This window comes from Diadema setosum, chromosome 8, assembly GCF_964275005.1.
Source record: "Diadema setosum chromosome 8, eeDiaSeto1, whole genome shotgun sequence".
Taxonomy (NCBI): domain Eukaryota; kingdom Metazoa; phylum Echinodermata; class Echinoidea; order Diadematoida; family Diadematidae; genus Diadema; species Diadema setosum.
Window position 1 is genome coordinate 37,124,461 of NC_092692.1, and position 13,988 is coordinate 37,138,448.

The 13,988-nt window shown below is 39.4% G+C and overlaps 1 protein-coding gene and 1 pseudogene across 1 annotated transcript in view; one reads left to right on the plus strand and one right to left on the minus strand.

Annotated features, from left to right (window-relative positions):
- LOC140232234 (cytochrome P450 1A1-like) overlaps window positions 1–5,355 on the minus strand; it is a 5,987-nt gene extending 632 nt beyond the window's left edge. The window contains 3 exon segments of the mRNA XM_072312368.1: window positions 1–151; window positions 442–831; window positions 5,307–5,355. The exon segment at window positions 1–151 is cut by the window's left edge and continues 454 nt beyond it. Of these exon segments, the coding sequence (XP_072168469.1) occupies window positions 1–151; window positions 442–831; window positions 5,307–5,355 (590 nt within the window).
- A 2,520-nt stretch (window positions 5,356–7,875) lies between these two features.
- On the plus strand, window positions 7,876–9,899 carry LOC140231623 (cytochrome P450 1A1 pseudogene; annotated as a pseudogene).
- The last annotated feature ends 4,089 nt before the right edge of the window (window positions 9,900–13,988 follow it).

The window sequence follows — 13,988 nt, forward strand, 5'->3', positions numbered from 1 at the left end:
AGTTTTTGCAACCCGTACTGCTGCTGGCTTGTGGTTACGATGTGATCGAGGATGTCTTTCTCGGAACCAGGCGCGTTCCGGTCCGCGCTGGTGTCTCTTAACCATGCCCATGATGAATGCATGAAAGTTGGTGACGTAAGCGAGACGAAATCTTTCGTAGATTTTTGAAGGAATAGCGAAAGCCATGGCATAAAATCTATCAAGTTGCGATTCTGCATTGCCTCCGAGAAGTTGTCGGATGCTTTCAGGAGGTTCAGCAGGTTGCCATCGTTATAAGAATGACGTTCGCTCATGGTGGAAGCAACACAGGATGTTCGCCAGCGCCAAACGAATGTCTTGTCTGATAGCGACGCACACATCCGCCAAGGAGTTGGTCTCTGTGCATTTTATCTTTCCTTCCGCAAGATGCTTCGATGTAATGTTTTCAACAAGTGCTCCGACCTGCTTCTTCAGAAACAATCACCTCGACGAACACTATCTGCTTACCAGCAGTGAAATGGCGCAAGGAGGACTCGGCGATCTTTCGATGAAGACGCCAACGCTCGTCATATGAGCTGAACAAAATTGTAGATTTTCCTGGGGTCAGCGAGTTGTAGAGGCTCAGGGAGAAGAGGTCTGGACGTCCAGCAAAGACCACTGGCTGTCTGACGAGAGCTTTGTAGATGGCATTGTAGCCGTAAAGGAAGACGACAGGTCGGTTGCCGAGGCGAATCTGGAATACGCTGCCGTACGTATTTACCATTTTCATCGCGGTGATGTGAAGGGGTGCCCTTCCCAGGGATACCATACTACCAAACAATGGGACTCCTCGGTGTCCAGGTAGGGGTTTACCTTTATATGTTACAACTTTGCTTCCATTTGTTCCATGCGTGGTGAGGTATACAGCCAAAAATGCAACGAACGCAAGCAATATGTAAGGCACCAGTCACACAAGTTTCAACGTCTACCAAAGACATGACTGCATTCTGACTAAAACGCCACTTACACGATTTACCACGCTAAATTATTCTCGCCTTTTACACAGTTCGTCCTCGATCACCGCCTCATTTTTTTTTATCATGTTATTCAGCACATGGATGTGGGAAGTCTTTACATTAATTTTCAGCTTTATAGCCACCAGATTATCTCTGTGTCCTTGGACCGGACAAGCAGTAAAATTCTGTTTGCCATCCAGGTCAGACAGTCTCAATGGGGTCCATTGTAGCCCCTTTCGTATTTTCTGTCTTTCTTTAGAAAGTTGCCAAAACATGCAACATGTCGTTTCCATGCAACAGGTCGTTCGTGATCTAAAGTATTGAATACGTTGTGAAACTCGCCATCAATTCTGTCCGTTATGACGCTGTCTTATTTACATTAGGAATAAACGACTGCAACTTCCTATGAATATGAGTAAAGGACACATCAGACAACATTTTCGCTCTGTTTTCTTCCTAAATATCGGAAATCTGAGCAAGTCTTCCCTTACGACAAAATTAAAAAAAAAACGCGATATTTCGTCTAAGACTTCAAATGACTTTTTCTGAAAGCTTGTAATTTGGAGATGAGTAAAGACAAGCACAAGATGTTGACTGGGATAAATTGTGAAGATCTTATTTTAGAGGTACAACTCTCATCGTCCCACTCGTGAATAGTTTGGCATGAGCTTGGCAACTGAAACATGCTGAGATATGATAGAATGTATTAAACCGCGTGATCACTGTCTTCGTTTGTTGTCGGTGTGGACGTGTAGGGAAACCTAGGTGCTTGTATAGAACAAACATGTGATTAAATCTGGTCGACTGGAGTTACTTGTGACAGTCAAGGAGAGTACAGTTTAGTGACTCCAGTAAGTCCACTTCAACAGATTGTAAATTTTTATTACGCGTTGTATACTACCTCAGTAGGTCAAAATCTACATCGACATAAACGTGCGTAAAGGTGGCATGAAATATAAATCTTCTCAGCCCTTGAAGTACAACCAAGCTGAACAATGCAGATGAGATTTATAACGTCATACGGACGGCGGTAATTCATCCGTACCTTTCAATCTCGCAAAGGCCCTTGTTGAGGAGGAGGAGGAGCGATGAAAAAAAAAATGTCAGTTTTCTTTGCTCAGATTGGATTCTGGGTCATTTGTCGTTTTTTCGTCTCCATGATGTTGTATCATTTCTTTCACGTAAAAAAAAAAAAAAAAAAAAAAAAACATTCAGCCTATTCCTCTGTCGCTCGCTCTCTGTCTCTCTCCCGCACACACACACGCACACACATACACACATGCACACATGCACACATGTACACATTCCTCAAAATGACTCATGTCGTAAATTGCCACGATTAATACGAAAATTGACGCGTGTTGCAGGAGATGAAATAGCACTCGTTATCGTCTCCCACCACTCCTGTGATGGCGCCACAGGAGCCGCACGTACGCCTTCTCATCACCGGTAGGAGGGGGAGTTAACCTTTTCACTTCTCACAGCTGTGCAGACACACGTGGCGCACCTGCAGGCGGCGGGAAAGTGAACTGCAAAAAAAAAGGCAAGGCCGAGGCGGATACGAAAAGATGCAAGGAATTCGGAGAGAAACTCTACTCTGTGTTCAATTTTGGTTGCAATAGTTACAGCATGGAGCTACGTTGGTAGCTCCATGGTTACAGCACAAATCGAACACACAGAATGTTGACCGTTTCAAGAAAGTCGGTGAAAAGAATATAATACATCAAAGTTGTTGAATTTAAAAGTTTCGCATATTTTCACGAAGCAGTCATGTTGTTCACAATCGTGATAGTGAGGAAATTATGTCACCGCCTACCGATTCCAATTGGCTGGCACAAATGAACGTATTCACAAGATCTTCAAATATCTTTTTAACATTAATTCAAGGAAAAGTATATCCTTATGATTTACTTACTTGACACGATCTAGCAGCGATTTTTTAAAGGGTGTACTTTAGAGTTAGGTTATAAATGATGAAAAAGGGTGAGTTGAAACATAATTTATGAACCAGGGAGCTTAGGAAGACAGTAAGGCATGGTAGGTATGTAATTTTCTTGTATTTGGTAGTTTACTATGATACTTTCACTGTTTTGTTTATCTGACGTTACTCTTTTCATCTTAAAATCAATTTGGAGAGCAGTTGAGCTGAGTTTCCCTTCTTGTCAGAAATATTCATAGGAGAGGACGGTATGATCAGGGAGGTGGAAGGCAGCAAAGTCCATTCATGAAGCCACCCGTCAAGAGATGTGAGTTTATGTGGAAGAAAGTGAGAGAGAGAGAGAGAGAGAGAGAGAGAGAGAAGGAGGAGGGTTGGGGGTTGGGGTAAAAGACGTCCTGAGAAACGGCGAGCTCTACGTCCTGTTGAAGATCTCGGGTTTGTACATTCCTTACCCAGATTCTCAGCTCTATTAGAGGCTATATGCCATCAATCATTGGAACGAGCTTTCCTATGAATCTCCTTCTGTCGTCCGACCCTAATGTCTTCTGGACTGGAAGCTGGGTTATAAACTGTTAACGATATCTCAGTTTCTTTATGTTTGCAGCTCTCGTGTGAGACATAAATAGGTCACGAGGTTTTCCGACGTCGCGCAAACAGACGGAAGACTATCAGAGATAATCGCGCACGGCAACTCCTCTTGACCCATCTTATCAGATAGCGATTGAGCGGAAATTAATCCATATCGAGGGAAAATATTGCATTTGGTATCGGGTGCGAAAATAAGACGTCATATTACAGATAACCCAGCTATTGTTACTTCCAGTTTCCTATCAATATTTACCAGCAGAACAAGGACGTTAAAAGTGTCTTGGCACGCAAGCAAAATCGATTTCAGGAACTTTTCAGGAGGATATCCAAATCGGAAGAGATAATTCATGTCGGCACGTAATATGACGAGGGTATATAGTGCAGAATGGCTCCAGAGAATCCAGGGTGTGTGTTGTTTGTTTTAAAATAAAGACAAATTGAATGCTCATTATATAAACACTCGTCTGATAAGAGTTCGTATTAAGTATTTAATGAGCTGTTTGAGGGAAAATGATACAACCGAGAGAAGAGTATACTTTCATTATTTGGTTTTGATTTGCGTTAAAGGGATGGTATAGTTTTGGTTGAGGTGAGGATTCAGACTTTAACATTTTGCAAGATACAGATGTACTTAGAAGCCGCTTTATGAATCTTTTAAGAGCATACAATTCTAGCGGATTTGAAAGTTTATTTGATGAAAATAAGTTTTGAGACAATTGAGATATCCAAAACAAAGTGAGACAAATTATTGGTCCCACCTTTTATCAGGATTGATTTGTTTTGGATATCTCAACCATTTCAAAACCAATTTACATGAAATACACTTTCAATTCCTCTCAGGATTGTATGCTCTTCCATTTTTCATAAGAGCTTTCTCAATATATCGGCAATAGCAACAACAACGATGCAAATGATAACGTTTCATTTTCATGATTTGACATTACGATTCTGGGATTTTTTATCGGATGAAAGCCAAATAATTTCTTGGCACTGCACTATCAATTTGCTTAATCTTTGTGTTTACAGCGGATCAGCTCTGCAGGATGTAGGTTAAGTAGAGACAGGAAGAGCAAGACAAATGCACTTATTTAAACTTTCTGCCAGCCAAGATTCAAGCATTTTATTTTTTAATAAAAATTGTTGCCTTTATCAAACGAACTTAATATGGGGGGGGGGGGGTTGTCCATAAACTATCGCCCTTTCGCTTACAGTCTACCTTACCTTTACACAAAGTCAAGTATACATGAAAGTGAATAGTGATATAAAAAATAAGTGGATTTTGGTTTGGGATCTGTTTACCACCATCTCCCAGTCAAACTCCATCCCAATACAAATTCTGAAGATAAAAGGGAAAGAAAAATACTTATTAAAGGCTGTACGAAATGGTTATTTTTCACGTAAATTTAATTTTCTGGTCTGGTCGTCCCTGTCGCGCAAATGTGCTTCAGTTTTTGCATTTTTAACTGTGGTTGTTGACTGTTATTTCTTTTGTTGTTGTTTGTCTGTCGGGACCAGTCGTATTAAAGCCTCTTCAGAACACACACATGGGACATTCCCTGTTATAGGTATTTCCGTCACAAAATGCACCTTTCTATGGAATACATCGTATACATATGATTACGGATCTATGTGTCAGCAGCGACAGTAATTAGGAACTATTGTTTCTCGCGCAAACAGATTCTTGCAAGACTGAAAACTGCATGGACACCGCATATTTAGGTCAATGAGGGGTAGCGGTGGGTCCCCAGTGTCATCTGACGAAAGTTCTTACAATGCGGGTACCACACCACTGCAGGAAAACCGACCTCTGGTCAGTAGCCTGGCATTATCTGTTACCGAGGTCGACTCAAACATTAGCGGGACAAAGGTGTGCGGGTATAGAATATTGATTCTTGTGCGATGAGAATTTCGAGTGCACTCCTCCCTACACTGTTGTCATGTGCAGAGTAGAAAATGTGACCGCTGCGTCACGTGTCCATTCGAGATACATAATTATAAATATACATATATCCTATATAGAAACATGCACACACATAATATGTATAATCTATATTTACATAATATATACATTTTATATATATATATATATATATATATATATATATATATATATATACATATATATATATATATATATATCCATATATACATATCTATATATGTCTGTGTGTTTCCCTGCATCTTAACAGAAAAGAAAAATCGTAAACTACGACTGTTTACGAGAAAAATTTGAGTTCTTCGGACCCCAACCTCTGCCGTTCATTTTGTCTTTTTCTCTATGTCTCGCACTATTTCAATCGTCAACAAATAGATACAAAATATTCATTAGTCGGGTTCTCTAATCCCTTCCTTTTGCCTTTATCATTCTGGCGGAGGTTATCTAAGAGGCTATGTTTTCATCTTTGAACATTTTGATTCATTTATTTAAAAGCTAAGCGCCTCTTAGTACATCTACGTTGAAATAATGAATCCACGCAATAATGCCCCTTACTTGTAACCATTTTTCTGTTTGTATTTATTTCTTTTTTCATTTCTTTCTTTACTTGAATAATTCTCCCTCTCTTTCTCGTTCTGAACACCCCAGGAAGTGCACCTGTAATTGAGAGAATGTTGATATAGGAAGTATCAGTTGAAATGAACCGTTAAGGTTTCGGGACATCCGGTATGTGACACGAGAGCTCGTTCATTTGTTTACCGGATTAATTTGTTTGTGTGCTTTTCTATGGGTTTCTGCTGTTCACGCTCTCCTCGTTCAAGAATTCATTCGAAGGAGATAATACCATAAAAGATTCAAGTGTTTTATAGCACAATCATGGAAAAATATTTGTGCGTAAACTATAGGTGTAATGATTTTTGATTTACAGTTCAGTAACTAATGCTAAACTTTTTAAAAAGACAAACTTTGTGCGCATTTTGATGAAATCTAATGAAACACTCATGAAGATGAAATCCTCGCGGTAAGTCTCATCTTACTGACATACAGTTGATGTCACGTGCCCGAAATCATGTAAAAATCTACTTTATCCCATACAGTATCTTCCTTTTCTATTATTCAATTTTAATAAAACTTTTGTTATTTGATTTGGCTGTTCTAAATCCTTTAATAGAACTAAACTGTCACATGGTATCGACTTCCCCTTCGAGAGATCATCTCGTCGCCTGTTTCTATTGGATCCCCAATAAAAATTAATCTTCCTGTGCCTTCTTTTATTTCCAGTTGATAGGCAAAATAAGATTTGAATTAAACCATTGTTCCTCTACAGAAATCTTCAATGGTAATTGAACGGTATAAAGTGAACGGTAACTGTCAATGGGTGAAGGGTATTTGAATGGTAGATTGTCAGTGGTCAGTGGGAGCTGTTTTTCTCACTAAACCATAACTGCAGGCGGTTTAATCTAGAAACAATTTTGTTATAACTTTTAACATTTTTTCATATTTAACAATGCCTAACTGATTATACTGATTGACTTGTTTACACTGGTTGTTACTCACATTTTAGGATTATCTTTAAGCACTAAAGCTGTTTTTTTTTTTTGTTTCATTTTCATATGGTAAATAATGCTTTTAAACTGAAATCACTTCCAAGAACAGTGACGTGGCTTTTAATCTAGAAAGTTGCACTTCGCATTTAACGTTTTCGTACGAAATGGCTAAAGTTTGATTGATACCGAAGTTGCTTGCGTGCGAAAAAATGGTAATAGCCATTATAATGCAAATTGAGATGTTTGTCAAACTATCGGTCTCTTCGTTCGGTGTCTTTCTTTCTCTCTCCCGCTCTCTCCCCCTCTTTCTCCTTGCGTGTCTTCATCTTTGTACTAGACTTGTCACAGTACAGTGCGCCCTTTACAAAAGGGCGGTCGGATTCGCACGCAATTGGTATCTCAACACAATAGTCAGCTCTTCTCGCTCGCACGCAATCCCAACCATCTCCGTGAGCGCGCGCTCTTCATTGAGCGGCAGCATTTTTTTTTTCTTTCTTATCCGCACCGCATTTTGCGCACGGTCGAGTAGGCCTCGGTCGCTCGGCGTATCAGCACGCACCTTGATCACGATATTTAAGTCGACACGCAGTTGTTGGAGATGGATTAAGTGGTCACTCGATAACCAAACAAAGCAGTCAAGGTTTCTCCGTCTTGAGTTAAACCCTTGTGAGTTACGCAAAAGGAGCAATCACGAGCTTATAAACGTGTCCACCACAGCCTTGGACGGGACTGTTTCATAATCATTGCCAGCGGCCCCCACTCCAAACTGCATATAAGAGGACGTGCATCGAATTGAATTAGTCATTTCGTCTTCAGTTTGACAAGTGATGCACCTCCTAAAAATCAACGTCTAAACTTCGTACGACAGAACAGTGTGAAAGAAACTTATCCAGACCTCTCACCTTTACTGGACACTCGAACTCAACCCGCAAAATACGCAAACGTTTTGGAAGGAGCATCTCATATCGTGTTTGTCCCTTTTTCCCTCTTCTCGTTTGAGAAAACAAATTGAGAAACTTTGAAACACAATCTGCGAACAGTAGTTTTGAACCTTTCTGTTATCAAGATATCTGGTGGACAGCAAAAATGTTGGACGTCAGCGCAACAACTTCTACCAGCGCCGCTCCGCTGCTCAGTGAGACGATAGCGTCCTATTTTCTCCTGGTAACAGTGGTACTTCTCGTCACCCGGGTGTGGTTGACACAAGCCACTCAAAGACGTGTAAAATCGATCAAGAGGGATGCCAAACCCCTCCCCGGGCCGTGGGGCATTCCCGTCCTGGGAAACATGCTTTCCATCGGCCAAACGGCGCCGCACATTTCTCTGATGAAAATGGCGAAAAAGTTCGGGAACATCTTTCAGATTCGGCTCGGCAGTCGTCCCGTGCTCGTCCTCAACGGCTACGAAGCCATTCACAAGGCGTTGGTCAAGCAGCCCACGGTATTTGCTGGGAGACCAAATTTGTTCACATTTGATATGATAAGGTCCCAGTACAGCCCCGGTGGTGGATCACTTTCTTTTTCATCGTACAGCGAAAACTGGAAGCTGCATCGAAAGCTGGCCGAGTCCTCGCTCCGTCACTTCACCGCGTGCGGCCAGGTGAAATTCGTCGAACGCGTCGTGTCAACCGAAGCAGGAGAACTAGCCAGGCACATCTCAGATACCGTCAACAACAACAGCGGCGATGTCAAACCAGGGAGCACTGACAACAAGGTACAGAGCATGAGGCTCGCTATTCGCCTTGCCGTAGGCAACATCATCTGCTGGTTCATGTTTAATAAGCGTCAATCGTATGAGGACAAAGTGCTTCTCAAACTTCTTGACATTTCTAATCGTTTCACTGAAACCACTGGAAGTGGTAACCCGGTTGATTTCTTGCCCTGGATGAAGGTTTTCATGACTAAATCCACCAACAACTTCCTAGAACTTATGACGGAATTCAATGGCTTTATAGGAAACATGATCACGAAGCATCATGAGCAGTACGAGGAAGGGTCTGAGCGAGATATCATTGATCATCTCGTCTCGTCGGGAAGGCGTCATGACAAGAGCGAGATGACAAGGGTAGGTTTAACCGAACAGCAGCTACTCGAGACGGCCTTAGACTACTACGGTGCCGGCTTCGAAACCGTTTCCACCACACTCGAATGGACCTTCCTCTACATGGCAGCTCATCCAGAGATACAAGCCGAGGTCCATCGCGAAATCGACGCCGTCGTTGGCCAAAATCGCACACCGACGTTGGATGACCGCGCAAAGTTGCCATTCACGCAGGCCTGTATCATTGAAGTTATGCGCCATGCCACTGTGGTACCGTTCTCTATTCCACACAGCACTACAGATGATACCGTGCTTGACGGCTTCTACGTTCCAAAAGACACCGTCGTCTTCGTCAACCTCCATTCCGCCCACCACGACGAGACCGTTTGGAGCGAGCCCGAAATCTTCAAACCTCGCCGCTTTATCACAGCCGATGGAGGTCTGGATCTGGACAAGAAAAACCGCGTCATCCCGTTCAGCGTCGGACGCAGACGATGCGTCGGCTCAGATCTGGCCCGCCTCGAATTGTTCCTTTTCTTCTCTATCTTCATGCAGAAGTTTTCGGTGGAAAGCACCAGACCAGAGGGAGTGAACATGGAGTCTGTCTACGGCCTTACCAGGAGAGCTAAACATCTTGACGTGAAACTGATTCCGAGAAGCTAAGCAAAAGATCTCAACACAAAATGAAAACTACGCTCGTAAATAGTATATGGGCTTTTGAAGAAGTTTGAAAATATCATATCATGAAATGCTCTGACCAAAGATTTTTAACATGTTAACTGTTTCTCTGTTTGACTCTGTTTACTTTTTGATCAATCTTGTGTTATCGAGCTAATGTTCTTTTTGGAACTGCGTAGGATTTCATTATGAAGACTTTACAGTGGAAGATAATTTGTTGCAGTTTTCCACATTGTTCGCTTTCAATGCGCATTTTGCTGCAATTTTAACATCTCGATGCTTTATTATAAAAGCTTTGCAATGCCATTTAGCTGTGTGCATGTATATTTGAAGGTGAAATGTTATCATAATGTTCTGTAATGTAATTTTTTTTTTCATAAGCAATTTGTATGTGATATTGTTAATGTTATGTTGTATTACTGTGTAAACTACCTCAATTCGGCCTGTCCTGGCAGCCATGGTAGTTGTCTTTTAAACCTGTACTAAATAAAATAAATAAATGTTACCCTAAATAACTGGGAAGATACAAGAAGAGAAAAATTGGAACATTTATCCATTTTGACTACAAACACAAGATACTGTCGTTAAGGTTAGTTTTCAAACCATTTGGAAGCGTAATGCGATTAATTTGTAACACCTACCACTATAGCACATCTATTGAATATTTCGCTAAAATAAGAAACTAGTCTGAGTTTTTATTTCATTCATATGCTCTTTAAGACCACTAGGATCAAAGTGTATAATTCACGCCGATTGTGTGTCCGTATTTACATTTAGTTCAGTATTTTAACTTATTCACTCATCACTTAAAAGTACTTTGACCGCTCGAGTCAATATTTCAGCGGATGTGAGTTTTCCGGTTGCATATATGTCATATCGATTACCGAAATACACGGGCGCCCTGTCTGGTGTTGAAACCCACTTTTAAGTCTTGCTAAGATTTGATGATTTTGTAGCTTCATAAAACTGTTACCACTTTCCACTGTTCATCCTGGATTCATTGCTCCTATTATTGTGGTGGCCACATGTTTGTTTGTTTCTTAATTTAAAATTACATTTTGTACATAACAAGATATTACGTGAATAGCTTTAAAATATTAATTGACGTAAACACACGTCAGGGACTAATGTTTCCTGCAGTATATTACTTATTAGACACACAAAAAAGTGAGTTTTCTGGTAGACATATAAGAATAGGGCCTCAAATCAAATCAATGTCAGCATCATATTGAAAGTCTCTATGACGTCATTCCCAGTCCACTTTCCGTCAGTTTAGATATCGCTCAACCAATTTACGGTGTATTCTTTATTGTCACGTATATTTTGTCACAAAAGTTAGAGTTAACACAGTGTTCATATCTGCTACTTTCACTAACAGATAAACATGCTGTTTGAATAGAAGCCAATTACATGTAGTTTTACGCATGGTAGTGTCATTTCCGAATGGCGTATAAGGACAGAAGTGAATCTCCTAACTGCAGAACCCATTTGCCCCGCGGATTAATTAATATAAATAAATTTCAGCAGCATATGACCCATATTATCAAAGGATGCGACCTTCTAGCTCGCTGCAGTCAAATGTACATGTATACATTTGTTAAATTGAGTGTTCACGCAAAAGCGGAAACAATCAATGGGGATGTATATAGGTGTAAGTAGTGGTAACGTGCATTCCGTGTCTGCCGCTATATTGTAACCTTGACCTCAAAAATTGTGAAAAATAGCTTTTCCTGATGTGCTGTAAATAACTGTAATTAAATGTATACTGTGTATTATAAGAAAAGAAAACGTTTTTATAATAAATAGCATGAAATTTATTTTCATATTGAGTGTGGCTGAAGTGCTCACATGCCCCATAGTCATATATGATAATATTATGTATATACATATATATATATATATATATATATATATATTATGTATATATATATATATATATATATTATATATATATATATATATATTATGTATATATATATAATATATATATATATATATGTATATATATATATATAAACAATCATATTATAGAAATATTATACATATTATACATATATATGTATATATATGTGTGTGTGTTTGTGTATGTGTGTGTTCGCGTGCACGCGTGTACGTGAATTTATATGACATGATAACTTTGTATTTGTTGGTGTGGATAATGTATGAATAGGCCTATATATGTATCAGATTATAGAAGGAGGAGCCATCGGATATAATGCCTTTAATATTAACACCTAGCTTTCGACCTTTTTACGGGTCTTCGTCAGGTCTTTGGAAGCAACATAACAAAAAGCAACCAATTTATAACTGCAACAAAACTTGAACCGAATACAGCAAAAACAAAAGAAAGCAAAGAAGACCCAAAAAACAACAAAAACATTTATATATCTCTGCGTGGTGTGTGTGTGCGCGCGCGCGCATGTGTGTGTAGTGTCTGAAATTCTTACTTTATGGAGTTAATTTGAAGTGAATCGATTTCCATATTTCTCAAGAACATATACAGTTAATATCACTGGACACAAACACACAAACACACATAAAGAAAATTATCATCTAAGTACAGTTATTCCAAACTAACTACCAAAGTAGATGCAATGGAGTACGAGCAGGTAACTAACACAAGGGATATATCTAAATGATTGATGGGACCAAACAAACAAAAGAGTAAGATAAACTTGGGTGCGACGTCGACTACACTAATTTTCATGCTCACTAGTGTCAGCACGATTGGTGATAACGGGTCCTCGCCTTTATTGCCCCGCCTTCCGCCAGTGGCTCAGATTTGTATGAATTGTTGAAAAGACTAAAAAGTCCCCAACGTGCTTAAAGAGTTACATTTAAAGTTACCAATACAAATCGTCTTGACAATCCCATTTATGGAAGATAATGGACATATTCTTTTAATTACCCATAGAATTAGTGAAGTGCTCTGACAGATCTTAAGATGCCCTCATCTCCTAAAATACAGAGTAATTCACAAAACTTACAAGCTATGCTTCTCTTGTGAATTCCTCTTTTCCATATAGAGTTACAAGATAAAAGTGTACAGCTTACTTGTTTATTTATATAAGTAATTTCTTATATTCATCTAAAAACAAAGTTGATATTTTATAGTTGTTTCCATGTTTTGTGGAAACATATGCAATTCAAAGTTCCTTCAAATATTATCCACTCATGTAAGCGTTACGTATATTGCTTTGTATTACTTTATTAGATATAAAATCATATGAATTGAAATGAAATGAATTGAATTGATGACTTCACCTCAAAAACTGCTATTTTGAAAAACAAAAACAGCAACAACAAACAAACAAAAAGCTTACAAGGGCCTGCATGTATAATATATGACCAATGGCCACGCATCATAGTGGCCTTGTTATTCCTCTGCCCCACCCCTCCAATAACAAAAATTAACTGAACAAACGAAACAAAAACAATACTTTTCACCTCCACTGCGGTAAACAGAAATTTCCAACTGCTGGTGTCTATCGATTTAACTACTGGTGTTCTTGGTACAAGTGATGATTTTTGCATGGCTTGTTTAAAGGGATGGTACAGTATTGGTGGAGATGAGAATTGGGCTTTTAACTTTTTGCGAGATACCAAGAAAACACTTATGATAAATAGTACAGAACATACCATTTTAAGAGGAATTCAAAGTTTATTTGATGAAAATCGGGTTTGGAATGACTGAAACATCCAAAAACAATGTAAAACAAAGTGATCACAATAAAGTGTGGATCCCACACTTTATTAGAATTGCTCTTTTTTGGATATTTCAACACCATGATTCATCAAATAAACGTTGAATTCTTCATAGAATTACATGCTCTTTCATATTTCATAAGAGGTTTCTCATTATTTCACCAAAAAAATGTTAGAAACCTGAAATTAGGTCTTAACCAGAACTATCCCTTAACGTTGCTTTAGTCGACAGAGGATGTTTCCGTTATTTTGACCATCAACCTGCTGCTCTCGTTTGTCGAGGAGTGTGTACTTTTTGTCTGGTCGCCACCTTTGCGATTACATTTCCACACGGTTCATCGGAAACGGCGTTGTCTCCATAACTAAATTAAGGGCACTATGTTATGAGCTTTAAACATTGTGCGCCTTTTCAGGAATATTTCAAACTATCGTAACAGGCTATATACACGCTATGGACAACGCATATATAATTCATGAGACAAAATGTCATTAATTTCTCCGTTTTTGACACTGAAATAATTCAATTGAATAGAACATTCAATGTATAATGCTCTCTTCAGCTAAATCATTGCGATCACAAG